This window comes from Pleurodeles waltl, chromosome 2_1, assembly GCF_031143425.1.
Source record: "Pleurodeles waltl isolate 20211129_DDA chromosome 2_1, aPleWal1.hap1.20221129, whole genome shotgun sequence".
Classification (NCBI taxonomy): domain Eukaryota; kingdom Metazoa; phylum Chordata; class Amphibia; order Caudata; family Salamandridae; genus Pleurodeles; species Pleurodeles waltl.
The window spans coordinates 773,612,247-773,627,067 of record NC_090438.1 but is presented as its reverse complement, the minus strand read 5'-3'; the positions used below and the strand labels follow the sequence as shown (position 1 = coordinate 773,627,067).

At 41.3% G+C, this 14,821-nt stretch overlaps 1 protein-coding gene across 2 annotated transcripts in view; it reads left to right on the top strand.

The window, feature by feature from the left end:
* Window positions 1-294: 294 nt before the first annotated feature.
* The window catches only part of MCUR1 (mitochondrial calcium uniporter regulator 1), a 179,961-nt gene continuing 165,434 nt past the window's right edge, over window positions 295-14,821 (top strand). For both annotated transcript variants that reach the window (XM_069218178.1, XM_069218167.1), the window contains exon 1: window positions 295-521. In XM_069218178.1, coding sequence (XP_069074279.1) covers window positions 362-521 — 160 coding nt within the window. In that variant the 5' untranslated portion in view covers window positions 295-361. The remainder of the gene's footprint in view (window positions 522-14,821) is intronic.

The window sequence follows — 14,821 nt, the reverse complement described above, 5'->3', positions numbered from 1 at the left end:
AAGCGCAGAGCTAAGGAACTCATTGGCAGAATAATGCACTTCCGGTCTCAAATACAGTTAGAATGTTTCCTTACCAACATGGCGTCCAATCATGAACGAAAGCAGCCGAGTCCCTTAATAAATGTTATTGTTGACAATTTATTTAGTTTACTAAAGAGAAAATGCTTTCTGGAGACAGCTTAGTTCTCTAATGGACAATTACTTTTCCATTACTTTAATTTAGTAGCCACTCTTTCTCTATATGAGGGCAAGGGCTTGTTTGGGCCTTGTTTTTTGCTAATAATGGCTTCTTTTGAAAATCACTTGTGCTTGTATTAATGACTTGACAGCGGACAACTTGCGGATGCTTTGAGTTTGTATTATGGCGCCTCCTGCTGCCGCGATCGCAGGGAGGCAAATTCTCAAAGGAAGAGGGTGCTCGCAACGGCGTGTACTCAGCTGTAAATACTTGGCACCACTGTCCACGTATTCATTTTTGTCCGCCCAGAAGATCAGGGTGCAAACAGCCTTCAGCAAGACGGGTGAGTATGGAGGGGCGGGGCGGATGAGGAAGGAGGCAGGGCTATAAGTGGATACATTACTGGATTCCTTGGGCAAGATCGCACTGTTTAATGTCGGTAGTTGTCCTCACATATACAGCCTTATAAGAAAAATAACATAAATGTAGATTTGAAGCTCTGCAACAGGCTAGCTCATTGGTACTCGCAAGCATTTCCCCTGGGGCCACAAAACACTGTCTGTGGCATGCCCGAGGGCCGCACTGGTACCAGTAGGCCGAGAGTAGGAGGGTGATAGAAGGTGGGGCGGGGGAGTGGAGGAGGGGGGCATGCAAAGTAAGGTAAAACGCTTGCTAACGCGTCCGTCTATGTTAATTTATACACATCAGGACTCGTTTTAGGCCAATGAATCTTTGGACCCAGTGGTGAGACACCGTAGGATGAGATAACTAATCAATATGTCTATCAATACTTCAATAACATTGTCAACATATATCACCACAATGTATTTCACTTTAGGCATCAATATACCTTCGGTGCAACCATGACCTTTCAGTCATGAATAACCACACCTTAATGGAGTTTTTGTGAATTTTATTCCCTATTAATTATAATCTAATAGCAAATGTATTAATCTCAAAACCAAGAAGCAAATGAACATAATCACAAGACGACAACCATGATAAGCTTTCAATAATGCATAGATCAGAAGCATAAGACAATCAAGTGAATATAAGCAGATCGCGATACATAGAACCTCCTAAAGGTCCTAATTCAGCATAGCACTACGTCAGTCACGTCAGTTTTGTCAGTCGGGATGAATGCCTCATCTAACCTCTAATTAGCATTAGCATGTTGGGCTTCATGCAAAACAATTTAGAACATCAATTTGGAAAAACATCTAATTAAGGTCTCTAAACAAAAACACACAGCAGTTGGTACCTAGAAAGAAAAGGCAAATAAATTAATTTCCATTAGCAATATCTATAATTACCCTCCTCAGAATAGGTCAGCATACAGGATCAGTCTTCGTCTTCAGGACATCAGTTAGATCACCGTCAGTCTATCTAAGTTAAAAGCAAGGGACACTTTCCTCATAAGGGGGAAAGTATAATGGGGCAGTCTATGGGCAAGGATGGTTTTATCTAAGTCTCAAATCACCAAATAGAGTGACAAGAGTTTCTGGACGCAATCGATATCATTCCCTACCTAATGCGCTTTGTCTCTTGTGTCATGGGTTATTATCCCTTTTTCGTAATACATTCCCCCAAAATTCTATTGGACAGTCACTACACCCCACTATCGGTAACCTATCAAATTATACATTAAGTAATGCATTTGTCATTTCATGATATTTCTCTAACTCCTAATTGGTCTTCATAATTGACATTTTTCGTAGGTGGCACATCCGGGGTTACTTCATTTCTTTGGCACACATCAGGTCAAAAGTTCTCTTCTCCACGCTTTACCGTCCTTGGAAGTTTCCATAATTGTTTCGAAGTTCATAATTTTATACTAAAAGCTGTTAGCATGCGGATGAGAAAATCTAGCATTGTTGCAAACAAGTAAAGAAAAGAACAATCGCTGGGTCATGGTCTTTTGCAAGTCAGGACACTGGAGAAACAGAAAATACGCTTTAATATGAGAGTTACACAGCTAGTTCTCGACTCACGCTAACTTAAGATATACGAATTCTAATAAATGCAGTTTTATACGTGTTAACGTTAGGTATAATATGAATGATTATTTCTTACAGTTGACACTAGTTTACACATGTGAACAATTCTCCACGTTTAATATGTTTCAATGAATAATATCGTTAATGCAGTATTTGTTAAAACATAAGCATTGCACGTCTATAATATGTAATATTTAAACTACGCTCTCTCCTAGTCCCTCCTCTGATGACGCTCGTCATCATACAATCTTTTGATCTTAATTTTTCACCTTGCGCATAATACGCATTTCAACATCTTGTCCTTTATGTGAGCTTTCCCATATTTCGTTGAACATTTTCTCTCTTTCACTTTCTTCATTTTGTCGAGCTCTTTTAGACCAATTTCTTTCTACTTTGTCATTAATTTTGCATACCCCCCATAATCCTAATAGACAAATCAAGACAATTAATAGACCCATCATAATTTTTGCAAGTATCCCATTCCAAATGTTGGTAAACCAGCTTCCCACTCGGGCAATTCCTTTCCCAAATTTCTCCCAAACACCAGGTTCTTTTAAATCCTTCAAATCTGTACTATCTCTAGTAAGGTTAGTAAGCATGCTCCTAATTTTCTTACTGTTATCTGGAATAAATGAACAACAATGACGTTCATTAAGCATTTTGCACACACCTCCACTCTTTGCTAAAAGAATGTCTAAAGCAAGCCGATTTTGAAGAGTCATAGCTCTTTCTGCAGCAAGTTCAGTATCCATCAGAAGTATAGCTCCTGTAAAATTTGTCAGCATGTTATCCACAATAGTAGACAACTTTTGAATTTTCATGGAATTTAAGATAACCCCTACTGATGGGATTATAGCTCCAAATATGTCACCAATGACAGCCGCCACTGATTCTCGCTTTTGTCTAGTATTTTGTAATTCAGACGTTTTAGGTATTTGCTTTAAATCATCAATCTGGTATATCTTTGGGAATACTATTCCCAAATAACATGTCCCATACCATCCCTTAGGGAGACGGTAATATGCATTTAACCCATAGATGTAATAGATTCCAGGAATCGCTGGGTCTTGTCCATTTAACATAAAGGTCCATTTACTCTGAAACAAAAACACATGCCTACATTCACTCGTACCCACAAACAAATTGTCTTGATCAGATTTCGGCCTATATATACAGAGTCTACCTACGTGTAATGCATCTATAGCTAACTTGCCTTGTGTTTTAATTGCTGTGTAAGCGTAATCATTTGCATAAGTACGTTTTTCTAAGCCTTTCTCTAACCTTTCTTTCTGTGCTTTGCATCTATAATCTGTGTGATCTAAAAAGCTTTTCTCTACAGGAGACAATAAGCAAGTCAAATTATTGCGATGTGCATAAGCAGTTCCAAATGTAAGTGTTGGCTCTAAGAATCCTCTAACTATTTTAATATCATGCTCTTTAGCTAACTTATTTAAGAATTCAATCACAGGCACAAAAGAAAACACAACATCCAAATTTGAATAGAAGTATTGCACATGCTCTTGATTATAGAATCTTGTTAATAGCAAGCTGCAGCTAATTCCATAAGTAAGAGGGAGGCTATGATAAGTAACTCCCTCCTGCACAGATGAAGGAATTTTAGTACACACATAACAATCTTTTGCATCCATAGTTTCCACATACTCATTTAATAAGCGATAGAAGACATTAGTAGAAAGTTCCCCTTTAGCATTAGTTCCCTCATGCAGATGTCTTGCATCTTGCTCAAATTTCTCCCACGGTGATAGTTTATTAGTAGTAGTAGTTTCAGGTTTTGAAGTTGCATTAATAGTTTCTTTCTCTCTCCATGGCATTCCTACAATCACTCCCACAATCATTATTGCACATACAACACCTATCATAAGTCCTAACCAACCACACACCTTACTTCCTTTGCTACTATAAGCCATGTTTATATAGAATCAGAATAGCAGATCAACAATCAACTTAAGAAGGCAAAAACTCTTTTTGCGTATTTTACAGCGTCTTCATTCACTCTAGGACCCTTTTAGTCAATTCAGGTTAGCAGCTTGTCGCAATCAGGTTTCTTAAAGTCAAATCCGGGTTTAGTGTCACTTTCCGGTAGTTTCTAAAGACTCTTTCTCTTTTCAGCTTTCACTAATTCAATTTTTCCTGTTGATTATTTTTAGGTACCGTAATATTGGCCTGGTACTTCTCGATCAAAGCAGAATGCTAAGAATTCTTGTTGCCATTCAGAGGTTGTAGCATATGCCCATTCAGGACCTGTATATCTTCTGTTTGCTATCCTTTTTCTTTTTAGCCTTCGTTCACCTTGTTGTTCTCCTTCACTCAGATTGTCTACCTGTGAAGTATCACTCTCTTCTACTATCGTCTCGTTTGCTATTTCTCTTATTCTAAGATGTGGTTTGTCTGGCCAATTGTCACCTCTGTGTGTCTTGTTTCGGCGTTTCCCTTCAGTACGTTGGACAGCACCCTCCTCTTGTGATATAGTGTTTTCTCCTGACAGACTTGCAACTGGTTCAGGAGACTCCGATTCGTTTTGGTTTGAATCTACTACTTCTCCTTCTCTCTCGTCTTCCAGTTCTATACTGAATTCGGGCTCTGAATTGTATTTGTCTGCTTCTGGGAGAACCTCTCCTTGCCTTAGTTCTCCTGCTGCCTTGACTGAGATAGGCACTCTGTCACCTCTCTCGAACTCGCTGTTAGCTTGAGGGACAAGGCTGTTCTCAGTAGGCTCTCCTGTAGTCTCAGATCTTTCTTGACTGACTTCTGACTCTGAGACTTCTCCTCCTGAAGTTGCTGTACCGGAAACTTCAAGTTCCTCTTAACAGGACACGTTACCCTTTTTGTGTGACTGGCATGTATCCAGTTGGGAACCCCGGCACACTTGACAGCAGTAGTGGTCGTCAATATTACTTGATATGGTCCCTTCCAACGTGGCTCAAGACACGATTTCCTCCCGTGCTTCTTGACAACCACCCAATCTCCAGCTTGCAGAGAGTGTCCTGGTTCGCCGATTGGTGGTAACGTGTTAGCTTCCACCTGGTGAGAGAAAGAGCGAATCACGTCAGCCAAACCTTTGCAGTAATCCAACACCATATCATCTGTAATATTCACTAGTGCATTTGCAGGTACCGCTGGTAACCTCATTGCTCTGCCCATGAGGATTTCATGGGGGGACAGTCCCGTTTTCTTATCTAGGGTGTTTCTCATAGACATTAGTACTAGAGGTAATGCATCTGGCCACTTCATGTTTGTTGCTGCACACATCTTTGCTATTCTTGATTTTAAGGTGCCATTCATCTGTTCAACTAGTCCTGATGCTTCAGGGCGATAGCTACAATGCAACTTCTGTTCAATGTTGAGTGCGGCACACAGGAGTTTAATCACCTCATTGTCGAAGTGTCTTCCCCTATCTGATTCTATAGAAACCGGAAACCCGAACCTTGGTATTAATTCTCTTAGTAGTAGTTTTGCAACTGTAAGACTGTCATTCCTACGTGTGGGATATGCCTCAATCCAAAGACTGAAAACACACACAATCACCAACACGTACTTCAATCCTCCACAAACAGGCATTTCGATGAAATCCATTTGCATTTTGTTGAATGGACCTCCAGCTCTCCCAGTGTGGCTCAAAGTTACCACAGTTCCTTTTCCAGCGTTCATCTGTTGACAGATGACGCACCTGTGACAAGTAATTTCTGCGGCATGTCTGAATTTTGGATTGAACCAATCAATCTTAAAGGATCTGATCATGGCATCTCTTCCTAAATGTGCCTGCCCATGATGTAATCGGGCAAATTGTGACAAAAGACTATTTGGTAGAACCAATTTTCCCTCTTCTGAAACCCACATATCATCTGCCCTTTGTACACACTGCATTTTCTGCCAGGTACGTTTTTCTTCTTTGCTAGCACGGCTTTGTAATGTCTTTAGTTCATCTAAGGTATCAACCACTCGTAATGCTAGGCTTAAACTCGTGTCATTTTTAGGTTGTGGTAACAATTCCCACTGATCCTTAAATGATATACAGTTCAATGCACAAAATCTTGCAACTTGGTCTGCATAACCATTCCCCATTGATACAAAATCTTGTGATCTGGTGTGAGCACTGCACTTCACCACGGCAACTTCAAGAGGTAACTGAATCGCATGTAACAAATCTCTTATTTGTTCTCCATTTTTCACAGGTGAACCAGAGGAGGTCATGAAACCCCTCTGTGACCAGAGTTGGCCAAAATCATGCACAATTCCAAATCCATATCTGCTGTCAGTATAGATAGTGACTTTCAAATTTACAGCAGCGTGGCAGGCTTTTGTAAGAGCTATTAGTTCTGCCACCTGTGCAGAAAACACCTTCTCGAGCCAGGAGGCTTCGACTATGCCAGTTATGGTGCATACTGCGTAACCGGCTCTCAATGTTCCTGCTGAATCTCTTAAACAGGACCCATCAACAAACATAATACAATCATTTTCTTTTAACTGGGTATCCTGTATGTCTGGGCCAGGTTTGGTACAGAGCTCAGTCACCTCAAGACAGTCATGCTCGAATTCTTCCTCATCTTTGATCTCTGTATTCTCATTGGGAAGTAAAGTTGCCGGGTTCAACACAGTGCATCTCTTTAATGTAACATTTGGTGACCCCAGAATAATCGTCTCATATTTGGTAAGTCGTGCATTTGTCATGTGTTGCGTCTTAGTTCGTGTCAACAGAATTTCGACAGAATGTGGAACCATTACTGTCAGAGGGTATCCCATGACTATGCCTTCACATTGTGAAAGGCTTTGACCAACTGCTGCGACTGCTCGCAAACAACCCGGTAAGGCTGCTGCGACAGGGTCCAAAGTAGCTGAAAAATATGCTACAGGGCGATTTGCATCTCCGTGGACCTGTGTTAAAACAGATAAAGAACAAGCATCACGTTCATGACAGAACAACAGAAAAGGTTTCTCATAATCAGGCATTCCTAATGCTGGAGCCCTGCACAAGCACTCCTTTAACTCTAAAAATGATTCAAGCTCCTCTTTTGTCAAAGTGATTGTATATGGTTCATCCTTGACCTCTTTTCCTGTCAATTTTATTAAGGGTTTTGAAATGATCGAGAAGTTGGGTATCCACTGACGATAGTAGCCCACCATTCCCAGGAACATCCTGACATCTCTTTTTGTTGTTGGGGGATTCATTTGTAAAACAGCTGTTATTCTCTCTTTTGATATTCTTTGGGACCCTTTCTCAATCAAATGTCCCAAATATTTCACTTCTTTTTGACAGTATTGCAACTTCTTAGGTGACACCTTATGTCCATTCTTTCCCAAATGATTCAACAAAGCAATTGTATCATATTTACAGCTGTCTCTGGTTTTAGATGCAATCAGCAAATCATCGATGTACTGCACAAGTGTTGAATTGAAAGGCAGCACAAGAGGTTCCAAATCCTTCTTCAAAATCTGATTGAAGATGGATGGTGACTCAGAAAACCCCTGAGGAATTCTGCACCAACTGTACACCTTATCCAGGAATTTGAAACTGAACAAAAATTGGCTGTCTTCATGAAGAGGTATCGAGAAAAATGCTTGTGATAGGTCTACCACGGTAAACCATTCAGCATCACATGGAACCTGAAACATTATTACTGCTGGATTAGGTACCACAGGGCAGCATTTTATCACAATTTCGTTTATTTTTCTCAAGTCCTGCACAATTCGAACCTTCCCACAGGGCTTCTTCAAACCCATAATAGGAGAGTTACACGGGCTGCTCAAAACCTCTTTCAAAACTCCCTGTCTGAGAAAATCTGCAACTATCTGTGTTACTTCAATGAGGACATCCTGAGTCATGTGGTATTGTGGCACTTGTGGGAACACTGCATTTGGCTTTATCTGCACCTTGACTGACTCTACTCCCTTGATTAATCCAACCTCCTTTCCAGTCAAATCCCACACTTTCTCTGTTACAGACCCTTGCAGGTCAGCAGGTAGATCGATCAAGTTAAACACTGGGAATAGAGTGATTAGAGGGTAATCCTCATTTGTCTCTCCTCCTTCCTCTATTAATTGACCCTCATCGTCACTGTTTGTCTGTACTTCTATTCCACCATTGGAACAGGTAATTGAACATTTGGTCTTACATAATAAATCTCTCCCTAGTAAGGACACTGGACTTGAATCGCATACAACAAATCTATGCAGACCCTGCAAATTTCCAATTTCCACCTGTACTGGGTCAGTAATTGGGTTGGTCAGGTACTGATTTGCCACTCCGACCACTCGTATGGTGCGCCCTGAAAGAGGTAATCTCGGTACTTCTGCACTTCGAACCGTAGAGCGTGTAGCTCCCGTGTCAACTAAAAATGAAACCTTATAGCCCATTACCTTTCCTTCTACATATGGGCCTCTCCGATCTACCTCTAAGGATGCTGCAAGTCTGCACTCTTCACTGTCTGAGCTATCATCTGACCAATCCTCATTCATGTCACTTTCACCTCGTAATGGGAATTGTTGTACAGTGTTGTTTTGATTTGTTACCTGGCCTGTGACCTGCTGAGGAAGCGTCACCTGTTGCTGTCCCATTGGAGCTATGGGTAACTGCATTTGCTGTCTAGGCACCATAGGTATCTGCTGCTGCATTCGTTGCACTGACACTGTTTGGAAACGTGGCATTTGCATCTGCTGCATGGGTTGTACCCCTGGCATTTGCACCAAATTATTCTTAAAATTCGGGTTCTGGTGTCTCATTTTTGGGCCTCGTGAATTTTGTAATGTGCCGACATTAATGCTCTGCTGAACTGCACCATCCTGCACCATATTCAGACAATCCCATTTCCAATGCCCATGCCCCCGCACGCATGACATGGTGACATCCTTTTCATTCCCTGACCATCATTTTGAATAACGACATTATTCATGTCCGAACCACGGTTCACAAACCCTCGACCTCTGCCTCTCGGTTGTGCCTGAAACACACCATTCATTTGCGGTTGTTGCTGTATCATTTGCTGAACACCATTTCCCTGCATTCCAGCTTGTGCAGCCCTTATCTGCATCACCATCACTTTCTCCTTCAACTTTTTCTGCTTCAACTCAATTTAATCGCTACAGTATTTCACGTACTGTAACACTTCATCAATTGGTTTAGCTTGCCAACAAATCAAATGATTCTTAATCATCTGGCTGACCTCCAGTCTCAGCCATTCGACGAACCTAAACACAAGATGGTTCATATCCTTCGGTTCAATAGTCTCAGTACCACTGTAATGTTTGAACGCTTTCAACAATCTCTCATAATACGCATGTATTGACTCTTTAACCTCTTGAGAGGTCCGGTCGATTTTCTGCCAATCGGTCACCTTCGGCGACACTTTTTGCTTCAAAAACTCAATCACTTTGTGATGATATTTCATCACCTCTTCAGAAGGTGCTCCAGTCACCTTATCCCTTGCTGGCTCCTTCGTGGGCCAATCTACCCCTCTTTTGCACTCGAGCCACAAATCTGGCGGAACAGTGATCTCAAACAAAGTATTTAAGTCTTCCCAGAGACACTTCGCAAACTTCACGAACCTATCTGTCTGTTGATACCACTCGATCGGCTTTTCTCTTAACCTAGGATAATCATTCGTAAAGGATAAAATGTCTCCCCTAGACCAAGGCACATGCACTAAGACACCACCAGCTGTTTCTCTCATAGGTAGGATTTTCACAGTGTCTAAATTGGGTGTGGTCGGTGTTTCACTAGACCCTGAGCTATCTCTTTTTCCCTTATCTCTTTTCTTTGCCCATCGGCCTTCCCATTTCTCTAGTGCACCCCAAATTTGTGCACTTTGCAACAGCTCTTTCAAGTGTGTCTTCATGCCTGCTGATCTCATGTGCTCAAAATCTTTAGTGTCAAAATCTAATCTGTAGCTCCTTTTCAAATGTTTAGTGTTTCCAATATTGACATTGTATTTGTCTGCCAAATTCGTTAATCTCTGGTGCACCTTGCCTACCTCTTTGGTAATCTTAGGGCACAAGTACCTCAATTCTGCCTCAGTGTATGATTCCAACATATTCACTCCCATTGTTCCTTCCACCAACTCAGCAGCTTCTGCTCCCAGTCGTACAAGATTCAAGTATTCATCTTGTTTTTCTTTTTCAGGCTCAACTGTGGTCACTGTAGTCTTTTGTGAAGTACAAGTTTTCTCTAACCACTCATTTAACTGTTGTACTGTAAAACCCTGCAGTGAAATGTTCCCTGCATGTATCATTGGAGTGTGAGAGGTATTCGCACTCATAGTTTGGGGAGTCAAGACTCCCAACCCTGCTTGACGCATTGCTTCAAGAGGTGCCCCAATTGGACTAAGGTCCATCAAGGGTCTCGGTTGTTCGTATACCTGTTCTCCCTGGGTCATTAATTGTGGAGTTCTAATAGGCCCTCCTCTTATCGCTTCATGAGTCATAACTCCCTGTTCACACGTCCTTGTTTTCTCCTGTGCGTATAACGGCACCGGGGGAACAACAGTATTAGGTAGCGATATAGCGGCAGATGTCTGACCCGGTCCCAAGCTTCTTGGAGCTTCAACACCATAAGTCTGCTCTAATGTACCTGGTACAGGTTCTATCAGTGGACCCGCTACGGGGTTATACCCAGGTATCAGCTGTGGCGGTTGAGACACTAACTTTGGAGTTGACTCGATCTGTATTAACCTCGGCTTGGTATATATCGGGTCTGGCGGCACCACCAAGTTCGTGGTAGTCTCAAGCACTGGGACATCAGGGTAAATTCTTTTTATCTGCGGTGGAGGCTGTAACTGTATCGGCAAGTCTGTTGCAGTGGGTACACTGACACCATTCTGTATCAAGACTGTATCACTAGTTTGTACCGTATCAGTAACTCCCTTTTCCTTCGTCTGGTTCCCAGGGTCCAAGCTAGTACTTGGAGCACTGTCGCTCACCGCATATGGTGGCGGACGATCATGTAACAATCTATCCATAAACGCCTCATCATCCGAATCATCTTCTTCTTCCCAGGACCTTTTGTTCTCTTTAGTTTTGCCTGAATCTTTGTCGGTTTTGCAAGAAGCTTTCTTTCCCTGTGTCTCTTCTCCCTGTGTTATTGCTGGAAACAACTTTAACCCATCTACTATTCCTCGTCTCCACATTTTGTTCTCATTGTCCCATCTAGCCTCTGCATAGGAGTTTTCTGCTCTTTTCAATCTTCTGTGAAACCTTTCTTGCCTATGTTTAAGAGCCATCAGGTCCCAAATTGCCAAAGCCTCGTATTGTGCCGGTCTCGGAGGTGGTTTCTGTACACTTAACATCCACCTCAAATTTTCGAACACCTTTGGATTGAATGTTCCATGTTCAGGAAACGCTAGACACCCTTCTTTCTCTGTTAATTTGCGCCATTGTTTCATCCATAAACAGGGTGCAACGCCCTTTTCTTCCATAACTGTATAAGCTGGAGTACCCTCAGGTGGTGTAGGTTCCCCATCGGTTGCAACAATATATACATCTACCTTCAAAGCGCTTTTGAATGCCTTGACAAAATTAATTTTTGCAATTCTTTATTTCGTATTTAATCAGAAAACGGCTTAGTTCCCAGGACACTCTTCACCTACCCTTTTCTCAACCTATTGCCTCTCACGGACGGCAGCCAATCCGTGCGCGACCCCTCTCGGCATCTGACCTATCTCAGCGCGGCACCACTGACGTCACACTCACTCACACTGCAGCTGACAAAGTCTTGCTGCTTGTCCACACCTCACTAACTCTTTACAACTCATACAAACTAATGCAAATTATTGCGAGCACTTAAAATGACAACACAAATCTGCCGGTTTACTACAGGAAGGGTAACACATTAGCTTCAGAACTTTACAGAGATTTCACTTGAAGCCTCGGCAGCTACTTTCTCCTTCTCAGTTCCCACATACGCAAGCAGAATTCGACCTGCAAATCCTACTCTCGACTTGTCAATGACTCCTTCTAGTGCACTTTAGAACTTGTCAAATCTCCATCGAAGGTTTCACACATGCATCAAAACTCGAAACTTGACTTGTCAACCACGCCCGATTGACCTATTAAACCGCACAGATTACAACATAAACCACATTTATCATTATACTCCGGAGTCTTAGACCTCAATAGGTCCGTATACAACAACCAACCACGTGGATAATTTTGAGCAATAAGCGCTGCATTCACATGAAGTACGCAGACTTCCCTACTCTCATACTGTGGAGTACGCCCACTCCTTCTAAACAACACTTAATTTGGCCTATACACACGCAAATATTCACAACCACTTGCAAGATGCATAAGATTTAATAAGCGCAAAGACCCTAACCACGCATACTATGGCGCCAAGAACATTCCCAACTCATTTAGGCAGGCTCCGAGATCCCAGGAAAGCCATGGCGAACCTAGCAACTCATCATCTCTCCAAATTGCATTATCATAGAAAAACAAATTAAACAATGAAACTCCGTCCTAGGGCCCCCAAGGGCCAAACCGTCACTCTGCTACCAGAATTGCTAACGTGTCCGTCTATGTTAATTTATACACATCAGGACTCGTTTTAGGCCAATGAATCTTTGGACCCAGTGGTGAGACACCGTAGGACGAGATAACTAATCAATATGTCTATCAATACGTCAATAACATTGTCAACATATATCACCACAATGTATTTCACTTTAGGCATCAATATACCTTTGGCGCAACCATGACCTTTCAGTCATGAATAACCACACCTTAATGGAGTTTTTGTGAATTTTATTCCCTATTAATTACAATCTAATAGCAAATGTATTAATCTCAAAACCAAGAAGCAAATGAACATAATCACAAGACGGCAACCATGATAAGCTTTCAATAATGCAAAGATCAGAAGCATAAGACAATCAAGTGAATATAAGCAGATCGCGATACATAGAACCTCCTAAAGGTCCTAATTCAGCATAGCACTACGTCAGTCACGTCAGTTTTGTCAGTCGGGATGAATGCCTCATCTAACCTCTAATTAGCATTAGCATGTTGGGCTTCATGCAAAACAATTTAGAACATTAATTTGGAAAAACATCTAATTAAGGTCTCTAAAGAAAAACACACAGCAGTTGGTACCTAGAAAGAAAAGGCAAATAAATGAATTTCCATTAGCAATATCTATAATTACCCTCCTCAGAATAGGTCAGCATACAGGATCAGTCTTCGTCTTCAGGACATCAGTTAGATCACCGTCAGTCTATCTAAGTAAAAGGCAAGGGACACTTTCCTCATAAGGGGGAAAGTATAATGGGGCAGTCTATGGGCAAGGATGGTTTTATCTAAGTCTCAAATCACCAAATAGAGTGACAGAGTTTCTGGATGCAATCGATATCATTCCCTACCTAATGCGCTTTGTCTCTTGTGTCATGGGTTATTATCCCTTTTTCGTAATACATTCCCCCAAAATTATATTGGACAGTCACTACACCCCACTATCGGTAACCTATCAAATTATACATTAAGTAATGCATTTGTCATTTCATGATATTTCTCTAACTCCTAATTGGTCTTCATAATTGACGTTTTTCGTAGGTGGCACATCCTGGGTTACTTCATTTCTTTGGCACACATCAGGTCAAAAGTTCTCTTCTCCACGCTTTACCGTCCTTGGAAGTTTCCATAATTGTTTCGAAGTTCATAATTTTATACTAAAAGCTGCTAGCATGCGGATGAGAAAATCTAGCATTGTTGCAAACAAGTAAAGAAAAGAACAATCGCTGGGTCATGGTCTTTTGCAAGTCAGGACACTGGAGAAACAGAAAATACGCTTTAATATGAGAGTTGCACAGCTAGTTCTCGACTCACGTTAACTTAAGATATACGAATTCTAATAAATGCAGTTTTATACGTGTTAACGTTAGGTATAATATGAATGATTATTTCTTACAGTTGACACTAGTTTACACATGTGAACAATTCTCCACGTTTAATATGTTTCAATTAATAATATTGTTAATGCAGTATTTGTTAAAACATAAGCATTGCACGTCTATAATATGTAATATTTAAACTACGCTCTCTCACGCTCATGCACTTAAACACATTTTTTAAGTTTGCTAATAGTTTATCATGTTCTTACATGTCTAGTGCAAGATATCTTTAAAGCTAAATGTGTTCCTAAAGATAAGTTGTCTAGGCCACTTAGATAAAGTATAAATAAAAGTATGCCAATTTCACAGTGCTGCTGTTCACGAGGGGGGCGCAATTAAAGGTCGTGAGGGTCGCACTTTGATTTTATGTCAAGAACGGAGGCTCCTATTATGCTTCTCTTACTTGCTTTAATTTTAACAGCAGCAGTCAAGAAAACTACAACTCCCAAAAAAGGCTTACAACACGGAAGCCAATGGGAGAGAAAAACATAATAACGAATACACCAATCAGAAACCATGGATGGTATGTCTAAACCAAGCTTGACTGCGACCAGCCCTCTTTCTTGCTGCTCGCAGTCAAGATAAGTCACGTTCTTTCTTAGCTTATATATATTTATATTTACGGTGCCTGTTTTTGTCATATTTGTGTTACAGCATTTCCATATTTGCATTGCGTTTCAGTTTAGCGTTGTTATTACTGTATTGCTGGCAGCGCGCTGTTTTACCCGGGTCTCGGGACCCTGTTTTGGTTT